The 21,407-nt window shown below is 37.3% G+C and overlaps 1 protein-coding gene and 1 non-coding gene across 2 annotated transcripts; one reads left to right on the forward strand and one right to left on the reverse strand.

The window, feature by feature from the left end:
- Positions 1-5,840: 5,840 nt before the first annotated feature.
- LOC145019116 (small nucleolar RNA R71) lies at positions 5,841-5,947 on the reverse strand. The gene has a single exon (XR_013667434.1). It is a non-coding gene; the product is annotated as a small nucleolar RNA R71 (small nucleolar RNA).
- A 615-nt stretch (positions 5,948-6,562) lies between these two features.
- Positions 6,563-10,441, forward strand: LOC145016770 (uncharacterized). Its single transcript, XM_078974987.1, has 4 exons — positions 6,563-7,983; positions 8,431-8,688; positions 9,259-9,315; positions 9,691-10,441. Exons 1-4 carry the CDS (start codon positions 6,563-6,565, stop codon positions 10,439-10,441), a joined length of 2,487 nt encoding a protein of 828 aa, XP_078831113.1.
- The last annotated feature ends 10,966 nt before the right edge of the window (positions 10,442-21,407 follow it).

The raw sequence follows: 21,407 nt of genomic DNA on the forward strand, positions 1-21,407 counted from the left end.
GTACATTAAGTCATAGAATTTCGTATACGGATGATAACTATTAAAAATTCATAAGTCTATTTTATATAGACCTCTGTTATGAATTGATTTCAAGACTCTATAAAAGTCAGAACATGATAGACACAAAACCAAGATAACATAGTTCAATCGACACACGAGCTATAGCCACAACTAAAGACTTACTACCATTTCATTCTTTTAAACCTTATGGTAGAAAGATGCCTTCCCGTAGACTTATAGGGTACGATTATACTAGCACTAATGCACCAGATCACATCAAAACTCCACAAGTTAAGCATGCTTGGACGAGACTAGTACTAGGATGAGTGAACTTAACCTTTGTACAATATCTATTTCTACTCACTACCAAGAATACATCATAGGGATGTAGGTTGAAACATTGAGAATTGCACAACAAAAAGAGAAAAATTATATGTATATCTAAATAAATAAAATACAACTAGCAACGACCATGGTTACTTACGAACTCGTTTCACATCATGCAACAGAATCATGTCTTCACATGGAAATAACCGGTCAACCAATGAAACCCTGATTCTACATATAGACTCTACTATATTGCAAGCCACCGTAGTAGCTGCCGTAACAGCTGTCATGGCGCAATTTAACGCTAACAACACAAATGATAATGGAAACAATGTCGACAATTCAAACCGTAGTAACAACCAAGGAAACCAACGAGTGTCAGTCATCAAGGGCAGCCTAGACCACAAACCTAAGAGTAAGAAATGAAAGTTCTGGAACAAAAAGGAGGGAAAGTTATCTCAAAGCCTTGCCAAGAGACATCAACCTGTGGCAGCCCCTGCAACCACAATATATGTCGCTCCGATTCCAACTAGTCGATATGCTAGAACTCTACCGAAATGCAACAAGTGTGACTTCCATCACAAGGGAGTCTGTCGGGTGATGCACTATAAAAATTGTAACAAGAATGGACATACTACCCACTTCTATAGGACTCCAGCCCAACACATCACTTCAACCACCGATGCTAGTACAAGTCAAGTATGCCATGCATGTGGTGAAACGGGACATTTCAAGAGAGATTGTCCAACAGAGAGGAATGGTGGAGCCAGGAGAGGGAGGAGGTTAATGACAAAACATAAGGAGCAACGAGGAACCTACTAGTATTTTTGGGACATTTTCAATTAACGATATTGAATATCGAATTTTCACAAAAGTTGTTGACAATTAAAAATCAAAAAAAAGGTAGAATTCCACCGTGTCCCAAACTTAGGACCTATTTAAAGCTCAAAAGACTTCATTTGAAGCCTTTCCTCTCTCTTACTACTCTCTTTCTGACCTCTCTCCTCAAACTCAAGATTAAGGTCCAAAAACATCAAATTTAAGCTCCAAATCACCAAGGTAACTACCCTAACTCCTAGTATAGCATCTTAGACCTTCAAATTTGAGTTCAAATCATGGAATAGGACCATAATCATGTGTTTACATCCCTGGAACACCCTTGGGCCGTGAACACATATAAAATGGGTTTTGGAGCCCAAAAACCCTTCCAATCGACCTTTGGAGCTTAGATATGACTTAGGGGCTTACCAAAATGGACTTAGAACACCTTAAACTTAAATTTTGGGGAGTAAACATGAGTTTACTGCCCAAGAACATGCTTGGTCCGTAAACTCCATATCATGGGGAGTAAACTCATTTTGAAGTGTTAAAATACCATTTAAACACACCAATAGCCTTGGAATAAATTCTAGAATCAACCACAATCGATTTAGGGGCCTTAAACTCAATAAAAAACCCCAACCTTAGGAGTTCACGGCCGTAAACCCCCCAAGGATGGGTTCCTGGGCCGTAAACTCCTATAACATAGTCAAATGATGCCCTAAATTCCATCCAAGGCTTGTAAAATGAGTTTAAATCACATGTGATTGTCCTAACACCACCAAAACACATAAGGAATGTGTGTGGGGGATTTTATAGATTTAAACTCCTAGTTTACTGCCATAAACTCCATTAAGTGGTCCATATGTGGGTTAAATCCATTCCTATGCCTTAGATTTGATCCTAGCTAATTTCCCCAAGTGATGTTTGACCATTTAGCACCTTAAAACCCATCATCCATGAGTTCACGGCCGTGAACTCATATGGATATGGTCTTAGGCCCATAAATTTCATAAGAAGTTTACTCTTGAAGATTAAACACAATATCCAAGCCATATACGTCCCTAGATGTCACCCGGGTCGCTCCAAACGCTTGATTTGAGGTGTTTTCACGTCCTAGAGTAAATAATCATATCTAAGTAGTGAATTAAAGTCTAATTAGGTACAAATGTGTATCATTTCACATTTCATAGGAACCAAACACGTTTTCAAGCCTTGAGCTGACGTTTAGCATCCAAACCGACACATTCCGCGATTGGTGAGTTCATACCCCTACCCTTTTTCCGTGTTTTTCAATGTTTTCAGGGGGGAATACAAGCAAAACTACAAATGTTTTCACAAACCTAAAATTGATATATTTCTATAAATATCTGGCTAACCTTTAAATATCTTTACCCTTATGTATTATGTTGAGCATAAGGGATGTTTTCTCGACTATAACTATGTGAATTTCAGTAAAGGAAACAACCAAACCAATTAAATTATTATGGGAATAATTTTGGATCCTTAGTTCTTGTTTTATGAATATAGATTTACATAAAGTTAATAGATAAACTATGCCTGATTTAGTTTATCTCTATTTAATTTAGAATATATTGCGAGATCATTTCATTGTATCAAACTGTTTGTTTTGTATTATGTTTCTAAACGATTAGTATGTTTGATAATTGATAAGTCTATTTTACGAATGTGTTAAATTGTCATAATTATGTTGAATTGATGTGTAATTGTCCAAGAATGGCACTACTTTGATGAGTTGTTGAACTTCATATGCAGGTCAATATATCGTACTAAAAGTGGACGGAACCTGCAAGTAAAACGAAGTGCTAAAGGAATAAAGAAATGTTGCCGGGAAAGTTGACCACTCTTCATTGTTTTGATCATATCTCAAGTCCTGGAGCTCCTATTGACATGAATAAAGACGTTCTGGAAACTAGACAAGATTTGCTACAACTTTCGTGTTTTGTGTTTCTGCTAGTTATGTCGTTTTGACCACCAAAACTTGCACGGAAAATGAAGGACGCCTCCAGGAGTCTAAGACGTCCCCTAGGATGTCCAGGTCAAACGGTGAGCATTTGGTCGTTAATTCAAGCAGAAAAGAAGGAGGAACCCCCGTCGGCGTCTAAGACGTCCCCTAGGACGTTTGGGCATTTTAGGGACGTTTCATGTTGGAACAGTGTGTTTCGGAAAGTTTATAAAACAAGGAGTAGCGTCCTAGAATGCGTCTAAGACGTCCCCTAAGACATCTGACGTTTTTGGCCAATTTTCAGTGTATTTCAAGGACGACAGATGGCATGAAAGGACGTACAAAGAACGCATGGGTGTTATACACGACGTCTAGGATGTCTCCTGGGACGTCCAACGTCCCACATCGGTCAATTTCATTATTTTTTGTCTCACACTATAAATTGGGACTTGTGCATTCGTTTTTAGGGTTCCCACCTGCGATTTTCAGAGTTTTCCCTATGTTTTTAAGGCTTCTAAAACCCTTGGAAACACAAATCCATTCCATTTCAATCCGGATTCAAGGCAAGATTCGATTCAATTCATTATCAAGCAACATTTGAAGATCATTTAATCGGAGATTCTCATCAATTTTAATAACTTTTAAAAACGATTACTTCTTCACAAGGTTTATTTGTTCCATATTTTGATAATCATTAGGTTACAATTGTTGGATGATTTTAAGTTTGTGTGTGAATTCTATTATGCATTTCAATCATTCCATCAAATTTATTGTTTTTATGAATTTAATGGAAGGCTAAACCGTTAGGGTTACTTCCGGGGATGTTTATGACTTTTGGATGAACACACTTGATTATTACTTGATTCTAATTAATTCCAATTGTTATTTTATGCTTCACATGATGATCTTTTGGTAATAATGATTGAAATTGGGTTGTATGAAGTTGTTGATGTCATAATTAAGATAGTTTATTGCCAATTCATCATTTGTTCCAAATTCAATTAGTTTAGGAATAAAGACAAGTGATTGAATCAACATATATTATTCCAATTTATGATATTGAATCTCAATATGGTAATAGGTAGTTGTAAGACATTTTATTGCTAGTTCACTAATTGTACCCATTTCATTTAGACATAAATGAGTAAGACAATTAGTTGAATGAACATACTATGTACCCAAACTATGTGTTCCAAGTTAATAAACCCCAATTACATATAAGTAATTGAATTGGGATTCTAGGGAAGAAAGTGTGTGAATCTAAACTATCTATAACTGAACTGGGATTACTCTAGTTTTCTCTTTGAGATTTTTATTTTTAATTGATAAATTTCCAAGCTTTTGTTTGAATTTTGTTTTAATCTTTTTTGTGACAATTGATAGTAATACTTTTCTTTTTATTGACTGCTTTGACACAAAGTTTAACCACAAACTCCTTGTGGATTCAACCCGACTTACCATATCTACTTAGGTTAGTTGGCTTATTTTTGACTAAGACAACGACCTCGATCAAAATTTGGCGCCGTTGCCGGGGAGATTGTGCGCTTGAGCTATTGTGTTTAAGTAGTTATAGCCTTCTACTTTCATTTTCAATTCTCGTTTGCAGTTCACGTTTTGTTTTATTTGTGTTGTGCAGGCACACCGGTGCATGCATACGAGACATAGAGGACGCTCTTCACCGCTTGTATTTGATCCGGAAATCGAACGAACAGCTCGCTCAAATCGGGTCACCAGAAGGAGCATCAACACTATGAATGTAGATAATGTTGTTGTGGAAGATGTGGTCGAGGGGCGTGAGGATGCAGCCAAAAATCCTCCACCACAAGCTCCTCAATTCCCAAACAACAACAATGGGAATAATAGGAATAACAACAATGCCGGTGCACCAATCATCCAACCAGTGCAACCACAACCAAATAGAAACAACCGTGGCCAAAATGGTGGGAATGGAGGAAATTGGGCACAAAATATGGGAGGCAATGTAGGGAACCACAATGGTGGTAATGTTAGAAATCAAAACCAAAATCCTAGAAATGTTGGTCCTCAATTCGGTAATGGTGGTAATGGTGGTAACAAGGATGACTGGGACTTTGATGATGGAATTGACAACGGACTTGGTTGGAATCAGAACCACAATGCTGGTAACAGGCGAAATCAAGGCAATCGGGGTGGAAATTGGAACTACAAAAATAATTGGAACAACCAGAATTTCCCCAATGGTGGCAACAATGACTACAACGATGGATTTGGAAATCAAGGCTTTGGGAATCAATATCGAAGGAATCCAAATGGTGGATTCAATAATGAAAATGGAGGATACTACAACGAAGGTAACCAATTCCCTCATCTTTATTTTCCGCAGCCTAATAGACAATTTGTGGCGTCTCATTTTCAGCCGGGAGAGTATGATGATGATTCACCTATACTCTTCGCAGAAGGAAATGAGCATCATGTGGAAGTAAGACCACAACTAATTAGTGTCTTACCCGTCTTTAGAGGCCATAAAAATGATGATCCATACAATCACCTCTATGAGTTCCTTGCAATTGCTAACGCGAATACTCCACGAGGAACTAATAGAGATTCATTTAGACTTCACTTATTTCCGTTCACTTTAAAAGAAAAAGCTAAGTATTGGTTCACTTCTCTTGCCCCCCATAGTATTACTACTTGGGAGCAATTAAAAACTAAATTTTTGCAAGATTTTTACCCTGCTAGTAAAACAACGGAAATAAGAAAAGCTATACAAGATTTTGCACAAAAACCCAATGAAGAATTTCATGATGCATTTGAACGCCTCAAGGAATTGTTGCGTTCATGTCCCCATCATGAATTTCCCCGTTGGCAACTTGTACGTTTCTTTTATGATGGAGTCGACACTGCCAATCAAACCATGATTAATGCCTCGTCTGTCGGCACTATTATGATGCAAGATAGTGAAGACGCTTGGCGATTCTTGGAGCAGTTGAGTCATGGTTCAAAAACCAATTACTCAGCTAAGAAACGGGACAACCTAGTTTCATCGGCTACTTCAGTTGGACTAGACAAAAACTAGAAAAATGATGTCAAATATGATATTAATTCTTTAAATAAAAAATTTGACTTACTACTCTCTAGTCTAGGCAAAGAGAAAGGTGTGTTTTTTTTTCGCAGGGACAGAAGATATGTGTAAGTTGTGGAGATTCAGGACACATTGCAGATGAGTGCATGAGAAGTCAAGAGGAAATCAATCAAGTGCATGGCTATGGTCAATTCCAAAATAATCCACGATCATTCAATAGGAACTACAATCAAGGCAGGAACTACAACAACAGTGGGAATTTCAACAACAACAACCGTCAAGGGAATTACCAAATTTAGAATCAGCCAAAATAGTTCCAACAGTCCAACTTTAACCAAGGTGGAACATCAAAGAAGGAGGAAACAGATAGCAAAAAGTTTGACAAAATCATGGAGTTTATAACTCAAACATACCAAAAAGCTGACACCAACTTCAAATCGATAGCAGCTATCGAGAAGCAGATTGCTCAATTGGCGGAGCAAATTGGGAAAAGAGAAGATGGCAAGTTTCCAAGCACCACAACAGTCAACCCATCTCACACCCAAAGACCTGGAAAAGAGCATCAAGTGAACGAGGTAATCACCTTGCGTAGTGGGAAAAAGGTTGACAACAAGGTAAGTGCTCCTACCTTAGATAATGACAGTGACACTGAGGTCATCTTTGACGAAAAAGAAGAGTTGGAGAAAGATTTTAAACCTGAAAAACAAAAAGTATCTAAGGGTAAAAATGACTCTAAAGTTGGGGAGCATGGTGTGGAGGTTAATACCGCACCATACCCTTCAGCTTTAGAAAAACCGACATCTTTCCCTTTTGGGAAGCGAGGGCCGACAATGGAAGACATGTGGGATCTATTTAGTCAAGTTAAAATAAATATCCCGTTAGTCAAACTTATTAAGGAGGTACCTTCTTATGCTAAATTTTTGAAGGATTTGTGTGTTCAAAAATGCAAACTCCAAACAAACCTCCCTAAAAAGATTGATTTAACCGAGCATGCAAGTTCCATAATATCAAATAAACTTCCACCCAAGCTTAAGGATCCTGGAGCACCTTTAATTTCTGTTACCCTAGGTAACATTAATATCAAAAAGGCGCTCCTTGATCTTGGAGCTAGTGTTAATATAATCCCAGGAAATCTTTTTGATCAACATGACTTAGGCACTTTGGAACAAACTGATATTATTTTGCGATTGGCCGATAAGTCAACAAAAATTCCCCGGGGTATATTATCAGATGTCATCATTAAGGTGGAAGATTTTTATTACCCAGTTGGTTTTCTTGTTCTTGACACTAATAACACCTATAAAGAAAGTCAACCTTCTATTATTTTGGGTTGCCCGTTTTTGGCAACAATAAATGCACAAATTAATTGTAGAACGGGTGCTATGGATATCTCTTTTGGAAATAGGAAACTTAGAATTAATATTTTTAATACGTTTCCTAACTCACCATCAGATTATGAATGTTATCGTGTGGATGTAGTTGATGACTTAGTGCATCAATTCACTCCCAAAATCTTACACTCTGATCCGTTGGAGCTTCTTCATTCTAATGACAGGGATGAAGTGTTAGACTTGGAAGACATCAAGATGGTTAAGGAAGCATTTGAAAATGCTATTGAAAAAGAGAGACCACCATGGAGCCATCAAGTTGAAAAATTACCAACAAGTTTTTCGGACCCACTTAAGCCATCTTTGGAGGAGCCACCCACTCTTGAACTTAAAACTCTTCCTTCACATATTAAATACTCATTTTTAGGATCTAATGAGAACTTACCAATTATCATATCTTCTGATTTGACAGGTCCACAAGAGGAAGCATTACTGAAGGTGCTTTCCAAGTACAAGGGAGCAATTGGATGGACCATATCAGACTTGAAGGGAATTAGTCCAGCCACATGTATGCATCGAATCATCACTGAAGCTAGAGGAAAGCCATCCCGAGATGCACAACGCAGGATCAACCCAAATATACCAGAAGTTGTTAAGAAGGAGGTGCTGAAATGGCTTGATGCGAGTATTATCTACCCAATATCTGATAGTGATTGGGTGAGCCCGACATAGACAGTGCCAAAGAAGTCGGGCATTACAGTGGTAGATACAAAAGATGGAGAGAAGATCTCAACAAGACCAGTCACCGGATGGAGAGTTTGCATCGACTATCGCAAACTCAATGCTGCAACATCAAAGGACCATTTTCCTCTCCCTTTTATTGATCAAATAATTGAGAAATTGTCCGGTAAAAAGTTTTATTGTTTTTTGGATGGATACTCGGGGTATAATCAAATTTCCATCCACCCCGAGGATCAATCCAAAACCACATTCACGTGTCCCTATGGCACTTTTGCTTTCCGAAGGATGCCATTCGGTTTGTGTAATGCCCCTGCCACATTTCAAAGATGTATGATGGCTATTTTTTCAGACATGGTGGGGGATGCCTTAGAAATTTTCATAGATGATTTTTCTATTTTTGGATCATCTTTTGAGACATGCTTAGACCAATTAGAAAAAGTTTTGAAACGTTGTATTGAGTCTAATTTGGTTTTAAGTTGGGAGAAGAGTCATTTCATGGTAAAAGAGGGAATTGTACTTGGCCATGTTGTCTCCGAGCGTGGTTTTGAAGTCGATCGGGCCAAAGTACAAATTATTTCTACTCTTCCTCCACCAACTTTGGTAAAAGGCGTCCATTCTTTTCTTGGACATGCCGGCTTTTATCGAAGATTTATCAAGGATTTTAGTGCAATCTCAAAACCTCTTTGTAATTTACTTTTAAAAGACGCACCATTTTTCTTTGATAAAGCATGTCTTGAATCTTTTACCACATTAAAGAAAAAACTTGTTGAAGCCCCTATCTTGCAATCACCCGATTGGACTTTACCTTTCGAAATTATGTGTGATGCGAGTGATTACGCGGTAGGGGCAGTTTTGGGACAACGGGTGAATAAAAAACCCGTTGCAATTTGTTATGCGAGCAAAACTTTTTCGGATGCACAATTGAATTACACTACTACCGAAAAAGAGTTGCTTGCGGTTGTGTTTGCACTTGAAAAATTTAGATCTTACATATGGGGATCTAAAGTTGTAATTTTTACCGACCATAGTGCCATTCACCACCTCTTGGAAAAGAAGGATGCCAAACCACGTCTCATAAGATGGATCCTTCTTCTTCAAGAGTTTGATCTTGAAATTCGGGACCAAAAGGGTTCCGAAAATGTTGTGGCGGATCATTTATCTAGAATAACTAATAACGATAACTCAACAGAAGTTATTCAAGAAAACTTTCCGGATGAACATATTCTTGCTATCAAAACTATACCATGGTTTGCTAATTTAGTGAATTACTTTGTGGCAGGGGAAACTCCATCGTATTGGAATGCTCAACAAAGGAGGTTCTTCCACTCTCAAACAAAATACTACATATGGGAGGAACCGAATCTTTTCAAAATTGGAGCGGATCAAGTGATTAGGAGATGTGTACCACATACGGAGCAAAAAGACATTCTTCGACACTGCCATTCATATGCATGCGGAGGAAATTTTAGTGCCAAAAAGACAGGGCATCGAGTTCTACAAAGCGGTTTTTTCTGGCCCTCTATTTTTAAAGATACACATACATTTGTTAAAGCTTGTATTCGTTGCCAACAAGTTGGGCGGATCTCACGACAGGATATGATGCCAATGACCCCAATTTTAGTAGTTGAAAATTTTGATGTATGGGGCATTGACTTTATGGGTCCGTTCCCCACTTCTTTTGGCAATCTATACATCCTTGTAGCCGTTGATTATGTATCAAAATGGGTCGAAGCCGAGGCTAGACGCATGAATGACCATAGTGTTGTTTGTAAATTTGTTAAAAAGAACATATTTTCCAGAAACGAAATCCCTCGAACTATTATTAGTGACGGGGGCTCCCATTTTAAAAATTGGCATTTTGCAAAGTTACTCAAACATTATGGTGTCACTCATAAGATTGCTACTCCATATCACCCACAAATAAGTGGACAAGTAGAGGTGTCAAACAGGGAAATAAAACGCATCTTGGAAAAGACTGTTCGTCCTGACCGAAAAGATTGGCCCCTAAGATTAGATGATGCATTATGGGCATATCGAACAGCCTATAAGACGCCCATTAGAATGTCCCCGTATCGGCTTGTTTATGGGAAGCCATGCCATCTCCCGGTGGAGTTGGAACACCGTGCCATGTGGGCCATAAAAAATGCTAATTTTGAATTGAGTGATGCAGGTACGGAAAGAAAACTCCAACTTGGTTAATTGGAAGAAATTCGAATGGAAGCTTACGAAAGCTCAAAAATCTATAAAGAAAAGACGAAAGCATTTCACGATCGACACATTGTCCGGAAACAATTCTTTGAAGGACAATTAGTGTGGCTATTTAACTCTCGTCTCAAACTCTTCCCCGGAAAGCTTCGGAGTAAATGGAGTGGACCATTTGTGGTGACAAATGTAGCGGATCACGGTGCCATTGAAATCAAGGACACGAAAGGCGGTGAACCATTCAAGGTAAACGGACAAAGACTCAAACCATACATTCGAATGGTAGATGGTGAAACGACACTCGTTGAGAAAACAACGCTCGAGTTACCTCAATATTCAGATGCAACTTAGTCGAGGTAAACCGTCCGGCTGAAGACGTAAAACTTAGCACTTTTCGGGAGGCAACCCGCAGTTTGGTGTTTTTTTACTTTTATTTTTCGTTTTATGTTTAATTTTCTTTTGTATCGAGGACGATCCAAGGTTTAAAGTTGGGGAGGGGGTATTTAATTTTTTTTATTAATATATATATATATATATATATATATTTAAAAAAAAAAAACCTTAGGCATCTTCAAGAAATCAAGTAAGAAACATCACATTGCAAGATTCACACACTCTAATCACTTATTTGGGGCCGATTTCAAAACCCACAAAACTAGGGTTTCGAAATTTTGATTTATTTTGGGTTTTTGCTTCAAGTTCTTGGTTCTTCTTCACTAGAAACACAATTTCAACAAGATGCCAGCAAAGAGATCAAGGGTAGCATCATCAAGCAGTGCAGCCAGACAACCAGCTAGATAGCCGGAGCCGAATGTGCCTGTGGCCTTTGACCCACAGTACCAGGCATTGCATGAGCATCTAGACAACATTCGACCAGCAGTGTACGAGGCGACTCATCCGATTACGGGTTTTATTGTAGAGTACATGGTGGAGCGACCGAGCTTCACTGGGTACAATATTGTGGAGACGTTTGATCGTTACGGATGGGATGGAGTGTTGGACTTCAATCCCACACAGATTTATGTTGATATAGTGCGGGAATGGATAAGGACACTTTGACGTGTCGAGGTGCCTGGTAGGCCGGAGGAGTTGCAGCTGATTAGGACGGTTCGTACTCACGATATAGTGATGACTGTGCAGGGTATTCGGGACATGTTTCATGTAGACACTGGATATCATCTACATGATCTTGAAAATCAGCCGATTGAGTATAGATGTATTGACACAAGGTGGGTAACCCTGGGGTTAGCATGACAGAAGTATACCGTACAACATTCCGTGAGGGGAAGAGGGTATACGACAGATTTCGCGAATTGGTACCCTTAGCAAAGGCATTGCATAACATTATCACGGGAAATGTGAACCCGAGGAATAGTGCTCCCAGGGCGGTGAAGACACAAGATTTATATGTATTATATGGATTGATGACAGGATCCATATTTATTTCTTATGCATATAATGCTATGTGCAACATATGGTCATGTTTTGATATCCAGCACAAAGTCACCACCCCTATGTCGCCCTGATATCGACATATGTGACTAGGGAGCTGGGGAATAGGATCAGGGTCCCATGAGTTACATCATACCCGCGTATCCTTCACCCTACTGCTACTTCTTTCAGACATATCTCATTTCATGTTAAAAATGGGAGACATAGTCTGAGGGATTTTGCCACAAACCTGACATACACGGCACCACTTGGAGTGGGGGATGAGGAGCCATTCGTTGGTGATTTTCAGGAGGATCATCAGCAGCAACAAGAACAAGCAGCAGGTCAGGGATGGAACATGCAGGCAGCTTGGGAGAACTTTGTGGGGAGGCAAAATACGCATAATCAAGAGGTGCAGTCCTGGATGGGGAGAAAAGATATATGTATGGAGGGTATTGACACGACACTAGCTGATATTACTGAGCAGATGCGACATGTTGGCATTACAGCTAGCAATACTTATAGTGTTGCCACTCGTCAGCTGTACCAGCAGGAGTATTATGCAGATGCTGCCTACAGACAGAGTCATGTACAGTATCAACCGATGGACATTGATCAGCCACTGTATCGATACCGAGCTCCAGCTCCGGTCTTCTACCGATCCGGGGATCCGAGCAACTATCTACCGCCATCCGAGTATGAGCATTATCAGCCATTACCAGCTACAGAGGACTCTACTCGCTTTGAGGATTTAGCTGGATCGATCTTTGGGTATCCTCCACCATACCCACGATATCCTCCATAGCCGCCCCCGCAGTGAACTTTGGTGAGATCCTCTTTTGATTTTCATTTTTATGGTTGTTTGTGAAAGACTTTTCCTTTTTCTTTTATTTTTCTTTTGATTTTCATGTCTTTTATTTGGGATGAATGTACTGCAATCTTGAACCTATTATTATTATTATTATTCTCTCTAGGGTTGGTTCCATGAAATATGTGATGAGTTAGTAGCATCTCTATATCTTGAATGTAACTCATCAAAATGGAAAATGATAGGAGTTTCATACATTGAGTCATAATATTTATTTAATATTGATTTTGTGGATTGATCAGCCGGTGTGGTAATATCTATATTTAGTTAAAAAAAAATTGTTATGCGAAATACCAAAGTGCTTGAAAAATGAAGGTTTTTGGCTCGAGCCTACGATCTTTCAATTGAGGACCCAACCGAACAATATGTTTCATCACGCTCTGAGTACTTGGTCTTACTTACTCCTGCGCCTTTGGGGTTAGGAGGGGGCTATTATTGTTTTCACACAACCAAAAAGCATCAAAAAGATATTGAAGAACTTCAAAGTATATATAATCAAGCTCAAGTCAAATACAAAGATGATCAAATCCGATGAAGTCATTAAAGAACCTGAAGAATGCTCAATCAATACAAATATGAAGAAAAGTTCAAGTTGAAGACATTTGTGTGAAACAATATGTGACCCCTCGATAGCGGGAGTGTATGGGTTGGTCCATTAAGTGTTACCGACCGCGCTAACTATGTTAGTGAACCTTGAAAATGGGACTTTGGCAATAAGTTCAACTGATTACTCATGAGGTTAATTAATGGAAAGGGTTCAAAAAGTGGAGGGTTTCAAACAACAAAGTAAAATAAGCATAACATGTATTTTGAGTTTAAAAGTCTGGAAAGGAAAATAATAATCCCAAAATCAATATAATGTGTTATTGGAAATGTTGTGATGAAAAGTACGGAATTCGTGATTCTATTGAGTTTTTCTTAGGATGAGAGCGTAAGTCGACACTGATTATTTCAGGCCAATCTCGGGACGAGTTTGGAATAAAGTTGGGGAGGTTTGATAAGTCTATTTTATGAATGTGTTAAATTGTCATAATTATGTTGAATTGATGTGTAATTGTCCAAGAATGGCACTACTTTGATGAGTTGTTGAACTTCATATGCAGGTCAATATATCATACTAAAAGTGGACGGAACCTGCAAGTAAAACGAATTGCTAAAGGAATAAAGAAATGTTGCCGGGAAAGTTGACCACTCTTCATTGTTTTGATCATATCTCAAGTCCTGGAGCTCCGATTGACATGACTAAAGAATTTCTGGAAACTAGACAAGATTTTCTATAACTTTCGTGTTTTGTGTTTCTGCTAGTTATGTAGGTTTGACCACCAAAACTTGCACAGAAGATGAAGGACGCCTCCAGGCGTCTAAGACGTCCCCTAGGACGTCCAGGTCAAACGGTCAGCATTTGGTCGTTAATTCAAGCAGAAAAGAAGGAGGAACCCCCTTCGGCGTCTTACATGGCATCTAAGATGTCCCCTAGGACATCTGGGCGTTTTAGGGACGTTTCGTGTTGGAACGGTGTGTTTCGGAAAGTTTAGAAAACAAGGAGTAGCATCCTAGAACGCGTCTAAGACGTCCCCTAAGATGTCTAACGCTTTTGGCCAATTTTCAGTGTATTTCAAGGAAGACAGTTGGCATGCAGGGACGTAGAAAGAACGCATGGGCGTTATACACGACGTCTAAGACGTCTCCTGGGACGTCCAACGTCCCACATCGGTCAATTTCATTATTTTTTGTCTTACACTATAAATTGGGACTTGCGCATTGGTTTTTAGGGTTCCCACCTGCGATTTTCAGAGTTTTCCCTACGTTTTTAAGGCTTATAAAACCCTTGGAAACACGAATCCATTCCATTTGAATCCGAATTCAAGGCAAGATTCGATTCAATTCATTATCAAACAACATTTGAAGATCATTCAATCGGAGATTCTCATCAATTTTAATAACTTTCAGAAACGATTACTTCTTCACAAGGTTTATTTGTTCCATATTTTGATAATCATTAGTTTATAATTGTTGGATGATTTTAAGTTTGTGTGTGAATTCTATTATGCATTTCAATCATTCCATCAAAGTTATTGTTTTTATGAATTTAATGGAAGGCTAAACCGTTAGAGTTACTTCCGGGGATGTTTATGACTTTTGGATGAACACACTTGATTATTACTTGATTCTAATTAATTCCAATTGTTATTTTATGCTTCACATGATGATCTTTTGGTAATAACGATTAAAATTGGGTTGTATGAAGTTGTTGTTGGGTTTTGAGCATTCTAACACTTCCTAAGTGTACATGCACCCCTAATAACCTTGAATCTATGTGTTCTCTATATACAGGCAAATTTCTTTTACAAGGTTATTTCCTAACTCGCATGGCATGGGGATTACATAAAACATAAAGAACTAGTAGAAATACATACCTTGTTGTTGCTTGGATTCCTTCAAGACTTTGTGAGCCTAGCACCCCAAATGTTGTGCCTCAAATGCTTCACACAACACCACAAAACTTGGAATAACTTGAGAGAATATTTCTTACACTCAAAAATCGATTATGCCCTCTCTAGTAACACTAGTGCCGATTTTGCATGTTATAGGGTTTCTTTTATAGTGTGTCATAATTAGGAGTTACAAATGTAAACCCTAATTGTCATGACTCTTCATTTCTCATGACCCATGGGTTTGTAACTCCCATGGACTATCCATGGAGCTCCATATGGTTATAACCAAACCCATAAACCATGGATCATTAATCCACCATAAAGGAATTGATGATTGTCATAATCAACCCTATATATTTAATTAGTCTCACTTTGATCACCAAATTAATACTAGATTAATACTTGATGAAATACTAATTAAATAATACTATTATTAATATATTAGAACTTATAATATATTAATAATCATAAGTGCCTTATTCTCTCATTTAGTCTATCCAAGTATTGCAATGCCATGCAACCCAAATGGACCATGCTGGGTCGGGTCAAGTACACACCAAATAAAGTTATGGACTTAGACACTATATACAACAGTCTCCCACTTGGATAAGTCTAATAACTATATTTTCAAATATGACTTCAAAATCCGACTAGCAATCGTAGCTCTTTCAAAGTCTCTCGGAACTGAGATGATGATGATACGCTATTTAAGATAAGTGATCATATAATCCTCTGTTCTCATGATATCAGCTGGACAAACACATGGAACATGGTCTTACTTATTGTCCAACATTTGTTTCTCGATCTCTGATTTGTTTCGACATAGAACTAAATTGAACACATCAATTAGGTTCTGACCGGGCCCGGTACACAGGTCAAAACCAAATCATCGAGGGGCACAGATATCGCTTCTATTTCTAGAAGGAACAGATAAACTTCGACTGATATGCTTGTACTAACTACTTGTTGAATTATTCACAAAGGCACGTTTTATAACATCGAGTTACCAATGCGTTTTCGTACAATCAATGAATAACCAACTCACAGTCAACAACTCATATCTCTAAGTTTGAAGATTTATATGATATTACCGTCTCACGATCACTCGAGATAAATTCCATGAAGTGATGCAAGTGAGTGTGGGTTGAATCCAATACTCAGCCCTTATGAGTACTCATGAATGTTGTAGCAACCATTGCATTGTCTAAAGCACTTTAGACAAATCATACAAGACAAATTCATGACAGTCTTGATTAATATCTACTTCCAACATATGACTGACTGTGGATGGTTTTAATAATATGATATATTCCATAACATAATTATTCTGGAACTCAAAACATGCAAAGTGAAACATAAGAATAATACTTAATCCTATATAGCCCCAACACTTGGGTGTAAATAAAACAACTTTTATCTAAGCACCATATTGATTACTCATTATTTATGTTTCGATTAATCAACTTTATGCTTGAATTAAAACATTAGTTGTCCCATGCTCCAAGCACGTACACTATGTTTTTCCAAACAACAATTATGCCATACTCCAAGTATGCATACTATGTTTACATATGGTCCTCTCTTTGTGAAATAGATCAATTGTCAATATTCCAATGATGCTCATTTCACAATTCCAATCCTTGTTGTAAATGCAAGAATACCAAACTCTTGCCATTTACTGTAATCTGTTAGATTCTAAACTTATATGAAATGATCCCCTTGTAATGACTATGCATAGAAGTCACAAAGACTTGGCAACAGACATTACAGAGCATTCCAATGGAAAACAATTCCATGAAAATGAAGTCTCAAATTCAAAGTACATTCCTTTGAACATCCTTCTTAGCATTAAGTTCTTTAATCTTACACAGATTCAAAGAATAACTTCCACCTATGGAAACAATTCCATATTACCATTTAGACTATCACTTCTGAACAAGAGTTGCCTCTTTACAAAATATGTCAATATGGTCCTTACTCTATACTTCTAATTGTCCATGAGCAACCAATCTTTGGTAAACCTCAAATTGTCCTCGACAATCTTGCTTAATCATTTTAGTCATTTCCAGTTCTATTCCTTTTTCCATCTTAATGCCCTAGGCATTTGGAAAATTTAGAATGGATGAATATTATAGCACATGTAATCAAACCTATACCCAAAGCATATGGGACATGATTAATGCTATAAAATTTTTATTTGCCATGTTCTCAAAATTCAAACTATGAAGAGGGATGTCGTAATCATAATCGAATTTTGAGAATGCAGCATATATAGAATTTCCTTATGTTGAACTATTCCAACATAACATTCATATATATTCTTGACTAAAGTAGATTAAATTCTCAATCTAAGCTTGTAGAATTGGAGTGAAGTATAGAATCCCCTCCTTTAATTATAGCAAAACAACTTTTCAAAGCAACTTGAAACTTTTGTTTTCTATAAATAACATTGCTAACTTGCAATACTTAACATAATCATCATGCTCCCACTAGCATAATGATTACCAGCATAACACTTTATGCTCCCACTAGCTTTGACATGTACTCAGAAATCAACTGGACTTCTAGAAATCAATACTTTATTGACTTTCTTACCAAAGTTCATATTTTTGATACTAGATTGCTTTGATAAGAATTTATCAAAAAATACACCTTTCCTTAGATAGCTCACATGTTTTTCTAGACCTTTTGCAATTCTCACTAGTTAGTGTGCCGGTTAACCACGCACGCTCCACTAACTATATGAGAATGCAAATATCACATCCGCTATCTACTTAAAATCTTCTTAGTGGAAGCTTTTCCTTACCATCATTTTCATGAATCGAAGAGAAACCTTATGACACTTAGATTTTATGGTGTATGTGTTCTTTTCCATGTGAATTTTGTCAAAACCATAATCACAGGACTAGATTAGTGACACTTCCAAATTCATATGGACTGAACTTGTGCAATCTTAACTTCTTGCCACCCTGCAGCTCAAGGGCCTACCATTGCTTCCAGGTTGTTATGCGAATAGTCGAGAACTCTCAGAACTCCAATGTAAAGCCAACCTTAACTTGGATGAGCACAGAATATGTCAACACGATAGGTTACAAACCTCAAGTCGTAGGCTAGTGATTAACAAAACTCTTGATTAGTTCTTGAAACTATTTCAGAATCTTTTAGACTCCCACTGTCCTCTTGACATATAAGACTTATCTTTGTCAAGAACCATTCCTTGACAATACAAATATTCAAGAGCTAGTGCGGATTCTTATCAAGTTAAAGACTTCTCACTATTGGTCTTAGCTGGTCTTTGTTTTATCCTAAACATCACAACTTACCAATCTCAAATGTACAAGAATAGGAACCATCTTACTCTACATTTGACAAGTGTTATGAACTTTCTAAAGACTATGTCACTCAAGTTACAATCTTGGAGTATGACTCTAAGATTTGATTTTGATGTATGATTTATCTTTTTGATTTAACCATTTCAACAACTCACGATTCCTCTCCTTAGCCAAACAAATGAACTAAGATGTCCTTAGAGGATCAATTGTGATATGGTTTCATAATCACTAAGATAATCATAAAACAAAATACTCAAGTACTCTCCCATCTCTTCAGATTGGAGAAGCTTTTATCTTTCTGCCTTATTTGATTCTTCTTACTCATTCTGTCTATCATTGAAACTCTTCAATGATCCAGAATTATACTTAAACTTGTAAGTATAACCATATTTACTAAACTTTAGTAAATCATAATGAATAATCTTATCAACCTTTGTGGTGGACCTGACCAACACACAACCAAGTGTACCCAGTCTTTTAGTCCTTCACTTGACTCACATGTACATGTGAACAAGGAATTAGTCTTAATTTCCCAAAGATGAAAACTTCTCATTCATCACGCAATACAACTTGCATGATTCCAAGTTTCTATCCAACTGAAACTTGGGTGATGAGAATCTTTCCTTATTTGGTAAATTATGACACTACCACTAATGAAAGAATCAATTCCATTTACCCATATTGCTTATCAATGGAAACATATAAGCAACAACCCTTTTTCACAAATGCCATTGTAAGGATACTTAAAATAAACAAAATCAAAACCATTTTTCTTTTATTTTAAAACTTTGCGGAAAACATATCCTTACAATCCATATGGAAAAATTGTTGTTATCTATTCCTTAACAATGTATCTAACTCTTAAGTAACAACTCAAAATTCTGATCACCGAACCATGCAATCGAAATCCATCTTCACGATCAGAATCAACATATACTTCCTTTAAGTTTTTTCACTCTTCTTTGATTCTTAAACAACAACATGTGACCCAGTCACATTATGCAATAAGAATCTCAGAATAGAAACTTAATAGAGTTAGACGATGGACTTTACCTGAAGTAGAGTCAAACATTTGACTTTACTATCCTTGTGGACTTTTTAGGTAAATTTGGCAGCTTCGCAACCAATGCCCTTCCTTTGGCAACAGAAACATATGGACTCTTTGGAAATGGTACACGGGACTATCACAGACTTAGCCTTTCTCTTTACCATTTCATCAACCGAGTTGACTATGGCCAATCCCTTTCAATTGGGAAGAGAAAGGTTTTCTAGACTTCCAATGTTACCATTGTCAATGTCCATGGAATTTTGGGAAGTTGATCTTCCAATAAAATTTTGCTTTACCAATGCCCCAAATCATTGCTGATTCAGCATCATCAAGCAAATAGGTAAGATCATTAAGGGTCATGTCGTGATCTGTCATCAGGGAGTGACCAAGTCAATAGCCAACTACCTTGAGACTTCGACACCCGACTCTCCTGGCTTGTCAATATGTGACTTAATCTCCAAGACCTAAGGACATATTGAATTTGTTTGCCAATAGGGATTGAATGACTTATAACTTATCAGGTCTTGAAACTTGTGGGATAGGGAGATTTATTGGAGTAGGTGAAGGAAATGAAGTATGATTTCCAATCCCACTAATGCACAACAAAGGGATTGATCTTTCACCTTGGTTGCCATTCGGGATATCATCTTCATTAGGAAGCTTCTTCCTAAAGATTTGGGAAGACCATAGCTATCTAAACTAGACATCTATAATGGGAGAAATTCAAGTTAGTTGATTTAAAGTCCTTAATATAACACCCAATATGAAATATTAAGGCTAGGACCCAATAACCTATTTATAACTGGAAGATGGATGCCGTAATCCAAATTATAAAATAGTTAAAGGTAGGTAAATGACAATTTACCAATTTCCACCATGAAAAAACGAAATATAATTAAGTTTTAATTGGATTTGAAACTCCTAGATCTTTTGAGATACATTGAACTTTCAATGGCATGTTTGAATCTCGATTGTGCCCTCTCAAGTTTGTGACTGGGATGCCGAGGATCACAAACAAGGTGTGAATAACCATACAAATTGACTTGGTACCCTCAACAATATTACCTAATCGATGTGCCGGTTAACCACGCACGCTCCACCGATCTATAATAAAGTCAGGTTACCCTTTGCCACTCTTACTAGTCCATGTTAGTGTGCCGGTTAACTACACACGCTCCACTAACGACTTGGTAAGGTACAAAGTGTAATTTTATGGGCTAGCACCAATTTCACATTTTCCTAAAGTAACTAAGATTGGGAATTTATAATGTATAGTTACTTTATAATTCATTATACTTTTAATGAGTATTTAAAGTCGCATCCTACCCGTTCGGCTAACGACCCTCCACCGATCAAGGAAGCGGTGGGTGAGAGTGGACACCCATTAAGTCACCATTTTATAGGCAACAACCTTATACCCCCCTTATAGACTAGCTTCGTGAATGAGGCCTACTAACGGTAAGAATGACATATTCTTATACATATCTATATAATTAAAATTATAATAATAGTATAAGGGTGTATTTTAAACATTTAAAATACTTGGTGGTTTAATCTATTAATTAAACTATACTCTTAATTTAATTAAACTTAAACCATGTCTTTATGGAATTATTAACTCTTTTAATTAAACACTTTAATTAATTTAATGAATTCCATAAAGTTTGAATTTTTTTTTTTAACTTTAAAAAAAAAATTTGAAATTAAAGTGTAAGATTTTACAAATTCCAAAACTTGAGGGCAAGTATTGAAACTATTTCAAGACTCTTCAAATTTGTAACTTATGAGTTTTAATGGTTCATAAAGTTGAAGACTCTTCATTTTATGAAACCTATTATTCTTTAATGAC

This window comes from Lactuca saligna, chromosome 9 (genome assembly GCF_052625555.1).
Source record: "Lactuca saligna cultivar CGN05327 chromosome 9, ASM5262555v1, whole genome shotgun sequence".
NCBI lineage: Eukaryota > Viridiplantae > Streptophyta > Magnoliopsida > Asterales > Asteraceae > Lactuca > Lactuca saligna.

Coding starts and splice junctions, on each gene's coding strand:
- LOC145016770 (XM_078974987.1), top strand. CDS start 6,563: ATGGAGTTTATAACTCAAACATACCAAAAAGCTGACACCAACTTCAAA. Junction 8,689..9,258: donor CAATTAGAAAAAGTTTTGAA/ACGTTGTATTGA, acceptor AGTTGTAATTTT/TACCGACCATAGTGCCATTC. Junction 9,316..9,690: donor AAGGATGCCAAACCACGTCT/CATAAGATGGAT, acceptor CTGCCATTCATA/TGCATGCGGAGGAAATTTTA.